This window comes from Hyla sarda, chromosome 1 (genome assembly GCF_029499605.1).
Source record: "Hyla sarda isolate aHylSar1 chromosome 1, aHylSar1.hap1, whole genome shotgun sequence".
Taxonomy (NCBI): domain Eukaryota; kingdom Metazoa; phylum Chordata; class Amphibia; order Anura; family Hylidae; genus Hyla; species Hyla sarda.
This window is the reverse complement of record NC_079189.1, coordinates 465,052,031-465,068,482: the sequence shown is the minus strand read 5'-3', so window position 1 is coordinate 465,068,482 and position 16,452 is coordinate 465,052,031. Positions and strand designations below refer to the sequence as shown.

The following is a 16,452-nucleotide window of genomic DNA, read 5'->3' as shown; positions in this document are numbered from 1 at the left end:
AAAATTTTTTTATTTGGAATATCCATTTTCCTTTCAAGCAGAGTTATTAATGTTTAAAGTGACAGTGGTCAGATGTGCAAAAAAATGGCCGGGTCCTAAGGTGTAAAATGGCTGGGTCCTTAAGGGGTTAAACACTGTGATACAGGCTGTGCACTCACTACAGAGCAGAATGTAATTTCTTCAGTGTTGTCACATAAAAATATATAATTAAATATTTACAAAAATGTGAGGGATGTACTGACATATTGTAGTAGAAACTGTAGATTGTGTCTGGCACTGCACTATTTGTGCAGCAGGTGCAACGATTCCTCAATGGGTGCAGGTTTAAGCATATCGGTGGGGGTGCTTGTTCCTACAATGCACATATCGCCAGATCCATAAACATGTATTGTATAGAAAGGATAGCACTCACCACACCTCTTCTTCTGTAATGTTCTTTATTCGGATATACACATTAAACAAAGTTTAAAAGTGGGCAGCAGCATCACCGGCGTACGCATGCAGGAACGCATCATGCCGCTGCCCGCTTTTAAACTTTGTTTATTGTGAATATCGGAATAAAGAACAGTACAGAAGAAGAGGTGTGGTGAGTACTATCCTTTCTATACAATACATGTTGATGTACAGACATATAAGATACTTCCATGATAAAAAAAAAAATGTAAATCAGGTTTTTTTTTTTGTCAAATTATTTGAAATGCAATTTCTGTACTAAAATGCATTTTTCATTATATAAGTGTAAGCAACAGACTATAAGGTCACAGAAACCAAATTTACCTTTATTGAGAATTTTAAATTTAGTTGCAGGGGAACATGTCCTTGACCTTGTTCATGGATAAAGGCTTTTTGGTAGCTATGGAAAAAGAAGGACGAAAAAAAGATACAGGCGTATGCTGATCTGGAAGTATTCACTACTCTCAAGGCGAGCTGTGAAAAAAGTTAATTAAATGAAAGCCAATGCTGTCTCCTGTCCATATCAGCAAAAATATTAAATATTTACCAAACCTTCTCACAAAATATAATTCTGCACCAGGCGTCCATGACCCCTGAAGCTTTGTAACCAGTTTTTATATCTCTGTTTTTGTGGCTATTTGTAATGATTTCCCATACATCTGAAGGGTGTGGAGTTATTTGTTTACAATGTGTAAGGTTCAGTGAGTGGCTAAAACATGGTGTTGATTTTTAGAGTTCTTTGAGTTGTTCTTATGTAGGAACCTATGTAGTTACATGCAATATCAAGATTAAATACAAATGGAAGGATTTTATGCTATGCATAGTCCAGACATAAAGAGCTTTTTTCTTTTGGCTCTATGAGGCATTGTTCTATGTGTGAGAACTGTTTGTGGGATAAACTGTTTAAAGGACAAATCTCATATCAAAAAACGTATCCCTATCAGAAGGATAGGGGATAAGTTTTAGATCGCTGGGGGTTAGAGTGCTGGTCACCCCACAATCATCTGTACAGAGCCCCACACGAGAAGTGGAGGTCACCACGCCCCCTCCATATAGTTCTATGGGGGAGCCATTCGGCAATCTTTGGCTCCCCCCATAGATCTTTATGGAGGTGGCATGGCGACCTCCACTTCGGGCGGGAGTTGTGAAGCGCTACTGTGCTAAAGACGTTCCGTACAGACGATCGCGGGGGGCCACAGCGCTCAGACCCCCCGTGATTTAAAACATGTTTTTTGGTATAAGATTTGTCCTTTAAGTTATTATAACCCCAGCCATCATCAGTATAAATGGTGAGAAGCTCTGATTATGAACATTATTAAGTCCATATTACGGATGCAAGTCTCAGGGGCCTTAACTGTCGGGACTTGCCTCCACTAGACTCAAAAATGCATAGTTTTTGCAATGATCATTATCTTCTAACATAAAAAAGATAATAAAAGGAATCAGTAAATACTTACACCTTTATCTAATGGGTCAAACCACAACTCATCACCGATTCGTGAAAGGGAATGAATCGCTTTTCCAAACACTTACATAAACAAAACAAGAGTGCAGGTTGGTAATATTGTAGTGAATAAACAAAACATGCAGAAAATCTATGACAGAATAAACCTTTAACTAAGCACATTGGTCTTGATTTACCAGTCTGCCTAAGGACAAAACTGTTTGGTTTTTCCATTGCAACCAAATCACATCTCAGTTTTCCTTTCTCAGATTGTACTGGTAAAATGAAACCTGAGGTGTGATTGGTTGCTATGGGAACACTATTTTAAAGTTACATAAAAAAAGCATTATGAACAGGATTTCCTAAAGCTGTCAGATATCTTAGGCTGGGTTCACACTACGATTTAACTATACAGGAGCAAAAATCGGGTGCTCCTGTATCCCAGACAGACCCGACCTGTATATAATCAATTTCAATATAGCCGACCGGAGACACGGTGACTCCGGTCGGCTCAATTTTTCCCCATATCTGGTTTTCTGACCGGACCTAAAACCGCAGCATACCACGGTTTTAGGTTCGGTCAGAAAACCGGATACAGGGAAAAAATGAGCCGACTGGAGTCACTGTTTGACTTTGGTCGACTTATTGAAATGAATTAGATACGGTCCGAGTCCGGCTGGGATACGGTAACGGGAGTGCCCGTTTTTCGCTCCCCCCAGCTGTATCAGTTTCCCATTTAAGTAAATCATAGTGTGAACCCAGCCTTACATTTCATATAAAGCTTATAAGAGCTTTGATTTTATATAAGAACTACAGCAGGAGAATGGTGAGACAAATGTACTGCTGCTGTTTTATTTTTATTTATTTTTGTTGCTTTTTAAAGTATATTATGTAACAAGACAAGATAACAAGTGTATAAGGACCCGTTCACACTATAGAAATTCAGGGAGGAATTTCCTCACTGAAATTCCTCAATGGATCCACGGTGTTAAAAATCTGCTGGAATTGACACGGGGAAAAGCACTGTCCCATTACCAAATGGCACTTCTGCTGACGGAATCCAATTGCTTGTCAGGAGTTCTGTGACAAAACTTCCAATGTGTCAACTAAGCAGCTGAACTCCCATTGAAATCTAGTGGTGTGAAGGGGGCCTAAATTTTGGAAGATTTTGGGTGTCAGACTGAAATCTCCCTCATGTGCCATAACATGCCCCCCCTCCCCATGTGTGAGGTGGCTCTTCAACGGGCATCACTATGAATGAACTGACATTCTTTTTAGACTAGGGGCTGTTATGACTATAGGACTGATAGGACTTCTTTGGTCATATGTACATAAAGAGGTCATATCAGCCGCTAAAGAGGTCATATGTGATCAGGCGCAGACTGGAGATGCATCTCCAGTGTGGGGTTATATAGTAGAATCTCCCAATAGCGAATACTCATGGGAAAAAAAAAAAGTGTCCGCTATTGATACATTTCTCATATTGGGAAAAAAGGCTCACAAATCTTTCTAAATGACCGAATACTGTCCTGTACTCACTCCAGACTGTAATTACTTATAAAACATGATAAAAAGCAATATAACAGTAGAATCTCCCAGTGCCCTTTAATCACACCTTATCCCTCCCCCGTATTATTTCATCCCCCCATCCATTATATCCTGTGCCACCTCATTCCCCTAGTGACAAATTATCCCCCCTTGATCTCCCTGTGCCATTTCATTTCCACTTACTGTGTCAATTCATCACCCCCCTCTTTATAAAGTGGCAAAGGGGAAATGAAATGGCACAGGGAGATAAAGGGGGGATGAAATGGCACAGGGGGTGGTAAAGAGGGGTCGAAGAATTTGCACAAAGGGTAATAAAGGGGGAATGAAATAGCACAGGGGGGGATATCAAGAGGAAATGACATTGCACAGGGAGTAATGGGGGGGATGATTTGGCACAGGGGAAATATAGTGGCACGGGGGGGGGGGGGGGGGGGGGGGGCTGTGAATGATGTGGCCAGCGGAGAACAGAAGCAGGAGACCACTTTTTAAACTAGGGATTGACCGATTATCGGTTTGGCCGATATTATCGGCCGATAATCGCGATTTTTGGACATTATCGGTATCGGTAATTACCGATAATCGGCAATTACCGATAATGCCCCCCTCCCCCCATTGTCTCCCCCCATCCCCGGTGTTATAATTACCTGTTCACGGGGGTCTGCGATCCTTCTGGCTCCTGCGCTGTTGCTGTGCGCTGCGTAATTACGAGTGACGTTGCCAACGCGATGTCACAGTTAGTACGCACAGTGACAGCGCAGGACACCGACGGAGCCAGAAGGATCGCGGACCGCCGGGAACAGGTAATTATAACACCGGGGATGGGGGGGGAGGCGATGCGGCAACGGCAGTATGTGGGCAGAGGATGGGGGGGGAGGCGATGGGGTAGCGGCGGTGGTATGTGGGCAGAGAATGGGGGGAGGCGATGGGGCAGCAGCGGCGGTATGTGGGCAGAGGATGGGGGGGGAGGCGATGGGGCAGTGGCGGTGGTATGTGGGCAGAGGATGGGGGGGGAGGCGATGGGGCAGCAGCGGCGGTATGTGGGCAGAGGATGGGGCGGGAGGCAATGGGGCAACTGTGGTGGTTAGACCCAGGACAGGCAGGGGAAGAGAAGCAGGCAGCGGCGGTGGTCTCTGGCCCGTCAAAAGCCACTGCAGTTCATTGATTTAAAGCGCCCGCTTTAAATCATTGATCTGCAACGCCTTCTGCCCCGCCGGGGGGGTTGAAATAGTCGATAACTTATACCGAAATATCTTTATAAGTTATCAGCTATGGGCCTGAAAGGTGACAGATTATCGGTTTTGGCCCTAAAAAAACGATATCGGTCAATCCCTAGTTTAAACATTGCTCTTCTGCTTCTGTGCTTGGGCTGCTGCAAGGTGATGTGGCGCCCCTTTCTGGGGTATTGACTGTACCTCTGATGGAGGCCCTGTGTGCAAGGTAGGGCAAGCACAAAAGCCTGGTTGTCCCCTATTGGGAATGTTTTATCCCCAAATGGGAATGTTTTGTCCCCTATTGGGTGTGTTCGCATCCGCTATTGGTAGTGTCCCCTATTCGGAGGATGCAAATACATTAAGTCTTATGGGACTCTGCCAGGGAATTAAAAACTGTCCGCTAATGGGTGGTGTCAGCTAAGGGAGATTTTACTGTATTTAGGTGTCTACATTTTCTAAAGGGTCATGTATGGGTCTGTATTTTTTATTTTATTTATTTATTTTTATTTATTTTTAGGAGATCAGGTCCAGGGTCTGAATTTGTTTAGGGGGTCAGGTATAGAGTCTGTATTTTCTTAATCCCTTAAGGACACAGCCCTTTTATGCAAATCTGACCACTGTCACTTTAAGCATTAATAACTCTGGGTTACTTTTACTTTTAATTCTGATTCAGAGATTATTTTTTCGTGACATATTCTACTTTATGTTAGTGGTAAATATTCGTCGATACTTGCATCATTTCTTGGTGAAACACTCCAAAAAATTTTTTAAAAAGTATTTATTTATTTATAACTTTTTATGAACCGACATACAGCAAAAAACAAAACATTACACCAACATTTGGCCCGGCAAAAAGTCCACCCGCCCACCAAAACAGCGTATCATGAAAAGAGAACTGCAGGACCAAATTCACATTCCAGGTAGACCTCAGCCGGCCCACAGATACATAACAGACACTAAGACAAACAACAGACTCTCACACTTACACACTCCCGGAGCACTCCACCTACCTCCCTAGCAAGTCCAGCCAGCCAAAATAACTCGGAGAACTAACCCTCTCAGGGAGGACCACCGACTCACCCAGCACAAGCCAGGGCATCCACACCCTATCAAACTTCTCGGGGCATTTACGGCTAATATACAGCATCCTATACAGTGGTACATATTTATTGACTAGGTTAAGCCATCTCGAAAGGAGGGGGGGGGGGGAGGTAGAGGTATCCTTCCAGGCCATAATCAATACTTTACCTTAATAAAAATCGAACTAGATGGCACCTATGGGAGCCCGTTGCCGAGTCATTAATAACACCCAGTAGACAGACAACCGGGAACACACATAGGGAAAGTCTAAGTGATCAGCCATAAATTGCATCACCTCCCTCCAGAAGGGTTCTACACAGGGGCAACTCCACATTGCATGAAAAAAGGAACCCACATCCGTACCACATCTAAAACAGGTATCCGAGGAGGAGACCCCAAAACGAAACAGTTTAACCGGAGTGTAGTATAAACGGAGGACCAGCCTCCTCTGAATAAGCAGATCCCTCGCACTAACCACCGTAGGGTAAAATGTTTTGGCAACTTCTTGCCAGTGATCCTCAGTCAACTCCGGGATACCCGCCACCCACTTCACAAATGCCAACCCAAACAGATCAGGACCTACCGATTGCAGCAAAGCATAGACCTGGGTCAGGGGTTTAGCGAGGTCGGCGGTACCCAGAAGCAGCTCCACATCAGAAAACGCCAGAGTCACATCAAGCTGTGTCTCAGCTGGAAGTACCTGAACTGGGCACCTCGAGGGACATGGAAGCAGTCACAGATCTCCTGAAAGGAGGAGAACTCCCCAAATAAATGCATCACAAATTTAACTCCATGATCGCTCCAGAAACCAGCAGCCTTTAACCCCTGCTGGTGCTCAAAGTGAGGATTCCCCCACAAAGGTGCCCTAGCAGACATTACCGCTAGAGGAAAGCGTCTGGAAACCACCAACCACACCTCAGCCACTGTCTTGATAGGGAACAACAATCTGGAGGAAGGACGTTAGTCAATGTTACATATAAACCCATAAGAGCTCCCGCCAAGGCAGTAGCCACATTCGCCATATCCAGGTCGATACACCAATTGAGAGGCTAGGAAATAATCAAGCATATTAGGGGCAGCCAAACCACCCCGCTGTTTGGATGCCTGGAGCAGTGCCTGACCCAGTCTTGGAGGTTTATCTTGCCAATAGAAGGACCTCAAAACACCACTCAGCCTATTAAAAAAGGTTTTGGGGGGGAACTATCCGAGAAAGATGAAATAGATACAGAAATTTGGGTAGGTATATCATCTTAAAAATATTAATCCTACCAGCCAAAGAGAAGGGTAAGGAGGACCAAGCCTGTAATTTATCAGACACAGACTCCAACACCGGTGTTAAATTCAACCTGACAAACTCCGTCACACAAGAAGAAACCTCTACTCCCAAGTATCTGAACTGAGACAACTTGCAGCCCGTGGGGAAGAGGCGGCACGGAGTCTGCCGTCCTAGAAAGGGCCATCAAGGAGGACTTACCCCAGTTAACCCTGAGACCTGAAAAAGAACCAAAGTCTGCCAAGAGGGAGAACAGGGCCCCTAGGGAACCCTGAACCTCTGCCAAATAAACCAACATATCATCCACCTCTACAGATCCCATGAATATTAGGGGATGCTCGGATGGCCGCAGCCAGGGGCTCTACCGCTAGGGCAAACAGAAAGGGAGACAGAGGACAACCCTGCTGCGTTCCCCTGCCCAACCCAAAGGCCTCAGAAACCTCCAGATTAGTTCTAACCCTTGCCCTGGGACTATCATACAGCAGCCTCACCCAAGCCCGGAACCGGGGGCCAAATCTAAGGACTCCCAGGACACCCCTCAAATATAACCATTCCACTGAATCAAAGGCCTTGTAAATGTCTAGGCTGACCACGTAGCCCCCAGAGGCCCCCCTGCCGCCGCAGCTATGTTAAGGTACAATCTCTGGACATTGATATCCGTAGCCCTCCCCGGCATAAAACCAGTCTGGTCAGGATGAATGACAATGGCTACAACCTTTTGCCGCCAATCAGCCAACAATTTAGCCAAGATTTTAATACCAACTTTAAGGAGTGAGATTGGTCTATAGGAATCCGGCAGAGTCGGATCCTTGCCCGGTTTGGGGAGGACTACAATCAGAGCTTCCCTCATGGAGTCAGGGATTCGTCCAGTTTCCAATACTGCATTAAAAAAGTTTTGTAATATAGGGATCAGCCTCTCTTCATTCATCCTGTACCGATCCCCAATCATGCCATCTAATCCCGGGGTCTTCCTTGGCTGCAGTGCAGAAATAGCCAGTGAAATCTTATCATCTGTAAAGGGGGCATCCAAAGCATCAGCCTGAGCTCTAGTTAAGGGCGTAAGGGACAAATTCCTAAGGAAGTATACTAAGCCTTCAGGAACACCTGGAATCTGGAAGGTATATGAACCCGGTAAAAATCACGAAATACAGCGTTAATAGAGGCCGGGTCAGTCACCAAAACCCCGGTAGCCTCTCTGATACACGGAATAGCTGCCACCGGCCTACTCTCCCTAGCCAGATAAGCCAACTACCTACCGTTTTTGTCCCCAAATTCAAATATGGTGGCTTCCCTATCAACTAATCTCTTCTGAACCACGAGAGCTCTCTGGGTCTTCAACCATTCCCGTTCAACAGTTGGGGACGGGTCCCTCACTACCTCCGCCTCAAAGACCCCTATCTCAGTTTGCAATGTCCATTCTCTAAGTGCATACATCGGTCTCTGGCCGCCCCCCCCCCCCCCCCACAAAGGCCCCCCGAACATGAGCTTTATAGGCATCCCATTGCACCAGGACATCCAGGTGGGATCTGTTATGTTCCCAAAACTATTGTGGGCGTCTAACAGTGATGCTATCACCTCCTCCCGTAACAAGCCAGGATGCATCCGCCACACCGAGGAGGGACGAGGGCCTAGACCTAGGGAAATGAAGAGTGCTGAGTGGTCAGAGATCCCCCTAACGGTGTACACCGCATCACTCACCAGAGGCAAACGGTCAGAGGAGGAAAAGGCCAAATCAATACTAGAGAATGACTTGGGCACTCTTGAATTACCCCCTGGGAAAAAGGGGGTAATTCAAACTTTTATTAGGGAAGGTGTTAAATGATCTTTATTAACTTTTTTTTTTGCAGTGTTATAGCCCCCCCGGTGGCTATTTCACTGCACATACCGATCTCATACACAGATCATTGCCGTGCATTGACACGGCAAAGATCAGTGTAGTCGGCGGTCTGGATTTCAGGCTTGGAGCAATCAATTGCCGATCTGTAGCGAGGAAGGCAGATGAGGGGACCTCCGCTCGCATTCTAGCCGATCGGGACATCGCGATTTCCCCGCGATGGTCCCAATCAGCCCGACTGAGCTGCCGGGAAGCTTTTACTTTCATTTTAGATGCGCCGATCAACTTTGAATGCCGCGTCTAAAGGGTTAATAGCGCGCGGCACAACAATCGGTGCCGCACGCTATTAGCCCAGGGTCCCGGCTGTCATTAGCTGCCGGGACCGACCCGGTATTTTATACCGGGAACGGGGGCAGGGCGTACAGGTACACCCTGCGTCCTTAAGAGATTAAAGGGAACCAATAATCAGATTTTACCCTATATAACGCTTGGCCTCCAGGGATGGTGAAGATATGAAGTTATAAACTAGTCATTGCCGCCGTAAGTAGTCACCTGGGCGGGGAGCTCTTCTCACCAACTCCCGTTCTTTGGCCGGCAGCGACGCCCCCTCCTCTTGATTGATGGGCAGCGTCATCTCTATGCTCCGTCTGCTCAGTGAGCGGAACAATGACGCGGCCCATCAATCAAGCGGAGGGGCGTCGCTGCCGGCCGAAGAACGGGAGTTGGTAAGAAGAGCTCCCCGCCCAGGTGACTACTTACGGTGGCGGCGGTGATTAGTTTATAACTTCATATCTTCACCATCCCTGGGGGCAGGAGCATCCCCCGGGGATGGTGAGGACAACAATTTTACCCTATATAACGCTTTGCTAAGCATTATATAGGGTAAAATCTGATGATTGGTTCCCTTTAAAGTGAAAGTGGTCAGATGTGCAAAAAATGCTCTGGTCCTTAGGGTCAAAATGGGCTCTGTCCCCAAGGGGTTAATGGCCCCAATGAAGTCACTAGGATTTCTGCAGGTATATGTCACTTACCTTAACCGCTTAATAAGGACGCAGCTCATTTTCACCTTAAAGACGCAGCCCTTTTTCGCAATTCTGACCACTGTCATTTTATGCATTAATAACTCTAAGATGCTTTTACCGATTATTCTGATTCTGAAATTGTTTTTTCGTGACACATTCTACTTTATTTTAGTGGTAAATTTTCATCTTTACTTGCATCCTTTCTTGGTGAAAAAGCCCAAAATTTCATGAAAATTTAGCATTTTTCTAACTTTAAAGCTCTCTGCTTGTAAGGAAAATGGATATTCAAAATACATTTTATATTGATTCACAAATACAATATGTCTACTTTATGTTGGCATCATAAAATGGACATATTTTTACTTTTTGAAAAAATTTGAGGGCTTCAAAGTACAGGGTGGGCCATTTATACGGCTACACCTTAATAAAATGGGAATGGTTGGTGATATTAACTTCCTGTTTGTGGCACATTAGTATATGTGAGGGGGGAAACTTTTCAAGATGGGTGGTGACCATGGCGGCCATTTTGAAGTTGGCCATTTTGAATTCAACTTTTGTTTTTTCAATAGGAAGAGGGTCATGTGACACATAAAAATTATTGGGAATTTCACAAGAAAACAATGATGTGCTTGGTTTTAACGTAACTTTATTCTTTCATGAGTTATTTACAAGTTTCTGACCACTTATAAAATGTGTTCAATGTGCTGCCCATTGTGTTGGATTGTCAATGCAACCCTCTTCACCCACTCTTCACACACTGATAGCAACACCGCAGAAGAAATGCTAGCACAGGCTTCCAGTATCCGTAGTTGAACACATTGAACATATTTTATAAGTGGTCAGAAACTTGTAAATAACTGTTTCTAGCCCACTAGGTGGCGCTGTTGTATAAGTCTCAGCTTCTGATGCCTATTCACATCCAGTCATCGGCATGTGCAGTTTACTGCTGAGACTGGATTATCCACACTTCCTGTCTAAAAACCAGCGTACCCCGCCTTAACGTTTCGCTAGACCCCCTAGCTTTATCAAAAGGACAAATAAAGCTAGGGGGTCTAGCGAAACGTTAAGGCAGGGTACGCTGGTTTTTAGACAGGGAGTGTGGACAATCCAGTCTTAGCAGTAAACTGCACATGCCGATGACTGGATGTGAATAGGCATCAGAAGCTGAGACTTATACAACAGCGTCACCTAGTGGGCTAGAAACAAAAGTGTCTCACAACACAACCTGACAATTTTAATACAGTTGTGTTTGTAATAAATTAAATATCCCAATTCTTTTAAATGAAATAAAAGTTATATTTTAGGTGGGTCTCTAGTTTAGGGTGTTATTCCCTGGAGGGGCGACCCTCCAATAAGGGGATTGGTTTAGAAGTCATCAATCCTAAGACACACTGGGACATATTTTGATTTACGTTAAAACCAAGCACATCATTGTTTTTTCTTGTGAAATTCCCAATAAGATGATGTGTCACATGACCCTCTTCCTATTGAAAAAACAAAAGTTGAATTCAAAATGGCCAACTTCAAAATGGCCGCCATGGTCCCCACCCATCTTGAAAAGTTTCCCCCCTCACATATACTAATGTGCCACAAACAGGAAGTTAATATCACCAACCATTCCCATTTTATTAAGGTGTATCCATATAAATGGCCCACCCTGTATAGCAGCAATTTTCATGAAAATTGCAAAATCTGAAGGGACAGATGTTACAGAACTACAACTCCCAGCATGCCTGGGTAGACAAGGCATGCTGAGAGTTGTAGTTTAACATCTGGAGGGCCATTGTTTGGGCACCGCTGTAATAGTGGTCTCCAAACTGTGACCCTCCAGATGTTGCAAAACTACAACTCCCAGCATGCCCAGACAGCCTTTGACTGTCTGGGCATGCTGGGAGTTTCAATTTGGCAACCACCAGAAGGGCAACAGTAAAGATCATTTACTGCCCCCTCCCCCGTCATCTCCCTACCTGCGCCGCTGATCTCCACCAATGATCGCCGGGCCCCATCGCATCTTCTCCCCCGTTCTGCCCGACATCCAGGGGTGGGCATAGCGGGGGGTTTCCATGGCAACCCCCTGTCCTGCGCTTCCATTGGTCAGAATTTATTTCTGACTAATGCCAGGGGATAGGAGAAGATCACAGCACTGAAATCACTTTCCTATCCTTCAGGATGATCAGGGCTGTCACTGACAGCTTCGATCATCCCTATTTTCTGGGCAATCGGGTCACCAGAGACCCGATCAGCTTGGAATAGCAGAAAATTGCATGTCTGAATTGACATGCGATTTTCTGCGATCGCCGACATGGGGGGGGGGGAGGGTGATTTCAGCAGGCATCTCGGTCCCCAACCGGCTAGCGGCAGGGACCGGAATTCTCACGGGCGTATGCATAACCCTTACGTCCTTAACCCCTACGATCCCCCCCCCCCCCCGCAGCGCGATCGCGGGCGATCCACTGTGGAGGTAGCCGGAGGGCTTACCTCTGCTTCCCTGCTCTCCGTGGCTCTGTCATTGATAGAGCCTGGTCCAGCCAGGCTCTATCAATGGATCGCAGATCAATGGAGTTCAATAGAACTCTATTCATTTGTCTGAGGAATCTAATGATTCCTAAAAGTCTAATAAAGTGTATAAAAAATAAAATTGAAATAAAGTTTTAATAAAAGTGTAAAAGACATTGTTTTTTAGACAGAATCTGGATATATCGCGATGTATCGTCACCTAGACGGTATCGCAATATATCAGGATATATCGAATCGCCACACTGGTATCGCGATTCGAATCGTATCGCCAAATTCTTGGCGATTCACACCCCTAATGATTATACACTTTTCTATTACTGTTGCGCTTAAAAAAAAAATCGCAAACTTTTTAACCAAATTAGTACGTTTAAAATCCCCCTATTTTGAAGACCTATAACTTTTTCATTTTTCCGTATAAGCGGTGGTATGGGGGCTCATTTTTTGCGCCGTGATCTGTACTTTTTATTAATACCATATTTGCTTATACAAAACTTTTATAAAAATTTTTATAAATTTTATTTTTAATAAAATTTTATAAAAAAGCAGCTATTTTGGACTTTTTTTTTTTTAGTTTAAATCGTTTTTTATTCAAGTTTTTCATTTTAAAACAAACACGACTGCATTACAGAAATTGTAGCCAGGAAATAAGCATGTTTACACAATATGCGTGAGGAGTCCCATGTGGCTCCTGCATTTCTAATCCGTAAACAGTCATAAACAAAACAACAGGTATATGGTAGGTAAGAGATAGCTGAGTGCATACACCACGGTCAGAGCATACGCTAGTGTAAGCTAAGAAAGTTAGGCAAACAGTGTCTATCGCTACATATCAAAATGGTACACCTATATATCAACTAACGGTTACTACCTAGTGGGTGAATGGAAAAGAAGTAGATATTTTGATTAAGTATGGGTAGCTGAGGACGGTTATATATCCCTACAATGAGTTGAGGATTTCCACAACCTCCAAGGTTTCTGAAATTTAGGTAGAGTCCCAGCTCCCAGGGCTATGATTTTTTCATACGAGTAAGTAATGTTGATTTTATTGATCAGGGTGTCTTTAGAAGGTATCGTTGCTGTCTTCCAAAAGCTGACTATTAGAATTTTAGCGAGGATGCACACTATATAGAATAAGTCACGATCATCAGGTGGGAGAGTGCCAAGCTCCAAGACGAGCAAAACAGATTGGGGGTACCAAGGGAGAAGCATACCAAATAATTCCACTAGAAGTTGTCTGCAGGAGGTCCGTCCAGAAGGGTCTGAGTATTGGGCATTGCCATAGTATGTGGTATAGAGTTCCCCTGGCCCCACTACCCCGCCAGCAAAGATGTGAAACCCCCGAATACATTATGGAGAGGCGATCCGGGGTGTAATACCAACGTGCCGTTTTTAGCACGGATTCCACGTGTGATGAGCATTGAAATGCTCTGTGCATTTGTTTGAGTGCGTGTTGCCAGTCCTCTGCTGTAAAAGACTGCGCTAAGTCCCGTTCCCATAGTCTCATAGGGTATGATTTGGTGAATGCAGAGACTTGATTAAGGGTATCGCAATATATTTTCAAACCCTTAGGGGGTCTAGCCATGCAACGCAGGGCCAGTGTGTCAATATGAGGGGCGGAGGGGGTCAGATTGTGTAAGAGGTGGCGGACTTGCAGATATTTATGAAAATCTCTCACGGGGATAGCATAGTTTTCCCAGATAGATTGAAAGGTTAAGAGCTGGTTTTGATCATAAAGCAGTTGTGTATGCGTGAGCCCTGTGGAGATCCAGGTAGAAAGATCTAAACCAGGGATAGACGCTTGGAGAAGCGTGATTGGTAAGTATTCCCTAGAAGGGGTAGAGAGGGATGTAGTTGCAGTTACGTATGTTGTCCATGCAGCGTATGTGGCTTTGAGTAGAGGGTTGTGCAAAGTAGGGGAAGGTAGGTTCCAATATGGTAGGTGCATAATGTCACGAAGTGAGTATGGTAAGGCTGACATACCCTCCATTTCCACCCATGGGAGAGTCGTCAGATTGCACCACCAATGCTTCAATTGAGAGACCAGTGTCGACACGTAATAAAATTGAATATTGGGAAGACCAGCCAGGTGAGGGGACCTCCGTCTGCCGTGCAGGATGATCGGATCGCCGCGGCAGCGCTGCGGGCGATCCGATCATCCTGTTAAGTGACCGCGATGCTGCAGATGCCGTGATCTGTATTGATCACGGCATCTGAGGGGTTAATGGCAGGATCGCGGGTGTCCACCATTACGGCAGGTCCCTGGCTGCGATCCACAGTGGGGACCTGCCGCGCATGATGCCGGCATTGCTCCGATGCCCACGGTTGTGCTCAGGACGTAAATGTACGTCCTGGTGCGTTATGTACCACATCACCAGGACGTACATTTACGTCCTGCGTCGTTAAGGGGTTAAAGGGGTACTCCGATGCTTAGACATCTAATCCCCTATCCAAAGGATAGGGGATAAGATGCCTGATCGCGGGAGTCCCGTTGCTGGGGACCCGGCGACCACAGGGCCGACGGCGTGTGACGTCACGCTCCGCCCCTCAATGCAAGCCTATGGGAGGGGGCGTGATAGCTGTCACGCCCCCTCCCATAGACTTGCATTGAGGGGCAGAGCGTGTGGTCACACAGGGGCGGAGGCATGATGACACACACCGCTGGCCCCGTGATCGACAGTAATCAGACCCGGAGCGAACACGCTCCGGGGACTGATTATAAACAGGGTGCAGCGTGCAAGATCACGGGGGTCCCATGCGGGGGGACTCCCGCAATCAGGCATCTTATCCCCTATCCTTTGGATAGGGGATAAGATGTCTAAGCACCGGAGAACCCCTTTAAGGACTCGGGATGCAGGGCATATGCATAAGCCCTACGTCCTGAAAAGGTTAAATTCCATACCTACTGGGATGGGACACTAACCAGTACAGCAGCAGCATCAGGCTTGTCCATGAGTCATCAGTATTGCAGGCACACCATTTACAATTTTAGTAGTTTGTTCCAGCGCGCAGATATAAGCTTATTTGTTAATATGTAAATTAGGTTCAGGTGCCCAGGGGGTGTTCCTGAGTGCGGCAAGAGTCCAAGGTTAGCCAGTCCACTTTTCTCATTTACAGCCTCTGTGCCCTTGGTCAAGGTGAGGTAGGTGTATGCATGTTGACCTAGAGGCAATAAATAAGAAGAGATGGGCTGGCTATCCCTGGGCTCTTGCTGTTCTGAGGAACACCCCCTGGGAATTTCAGACTAATTTACATATTAACAAAAAGGCTTGCATCTCAAAAGGATTACAGAGATAAAAATCCTGATGATTAGCCCTATATGCCCATGGGCTTATTTACACCCGGTTTTCTACTGATAGGTCCAGATTTAGACCAAATTCTGCTGTCAGTGCCTATTTGTGACCAGCACATGGCCGAAGCCAACAAATTAATCTTCATTCCTAGGCTCCATAGTGCAGTCACTGCCATACTTAAGAAGTCATTGGTGACAGAAGGCAGATTCTGCACCATGGTGTAAAGGCACATTGACTGCCTCAGAACTTTTCTTCAAGCTGGCCAACAGAACAGGTCTGCTTATTGTCAGGGATTTATTGCTTTGTCCATGAGTTTGTGTTGCTGTTCTGAAATGCTCTTAACGGTGAACTGCAACGCAACGGCAGTTTTGTTTTTACTCTAAAAACAGATGACTGAACTCTTTAGAGCAGTTAATTTTGCAACAGCTGGAGGCACCCATGACCATCTTACTGTACAAGATTAGAGCAACATAGCTGCTTCCTTCCTAAAACAACACCACATGTATCCACGGATGGCCATTGCACATTTGCTTGTTTCTACACTCGGAAATGCGCTGTTTCCATAGACAGCAATGAATTTCCAATCGAATCTGCAGAAACATTGAACAGTGTTGGACAGACGGTTCTGTGTGAAAAGATGGCACTGTATCAGACTATTTCTACTGCTCTATACTAGTGATGAGCAGCATTAGCCATATTCAAATTAGCGATATTTAGTGAACATATAGACGAATATTTGTCCTATATTCACGAATTTCGTGTATTCGTTATATTTGCATA

The 16,452-nt window shown here is 45.4% G+C and overlaps 1 protein-coding gene across 1 annotated transcript in view; it reads right to left on the bottom strand.

Annotated features, from left to right (window-relative positions):
• RAD9B (RAD9 checkpoint clamp component B) overlaps window positions 1-8,443 on the bottom strand; it is a 259,479-nt gene extending 251,036 nt beyond the window's left edge. Inside the window, exons 1-5 of the mRNA XM_056518258.1 lie at window positions 8,266-8,443; window positions 7,006-7,182; window positions 2,095-2,205; window positions 1,911-1,981; window positions 778-927 (exon numbers count right to left, since the gene is read on the bottom strand). Of these exons, the coding sequence (XP_056374233.1) occupies window positions 778-927; window positions 1,911-1,981; window positions 2,095-2,205; window positions 7,006-7,182; window positions 8,266-8,443 (687 nt within the window). The remainder of the gene's footprint in view (window positions 1-777; window positions 928-1,910; window positions 1,982-2,094; window positions 2,206-7,005; window positions 7,183-8,265) is intronic.
• Between the last annotated feature and the right edge of the window lie 8,009 nt (window positions 8,444-16,452).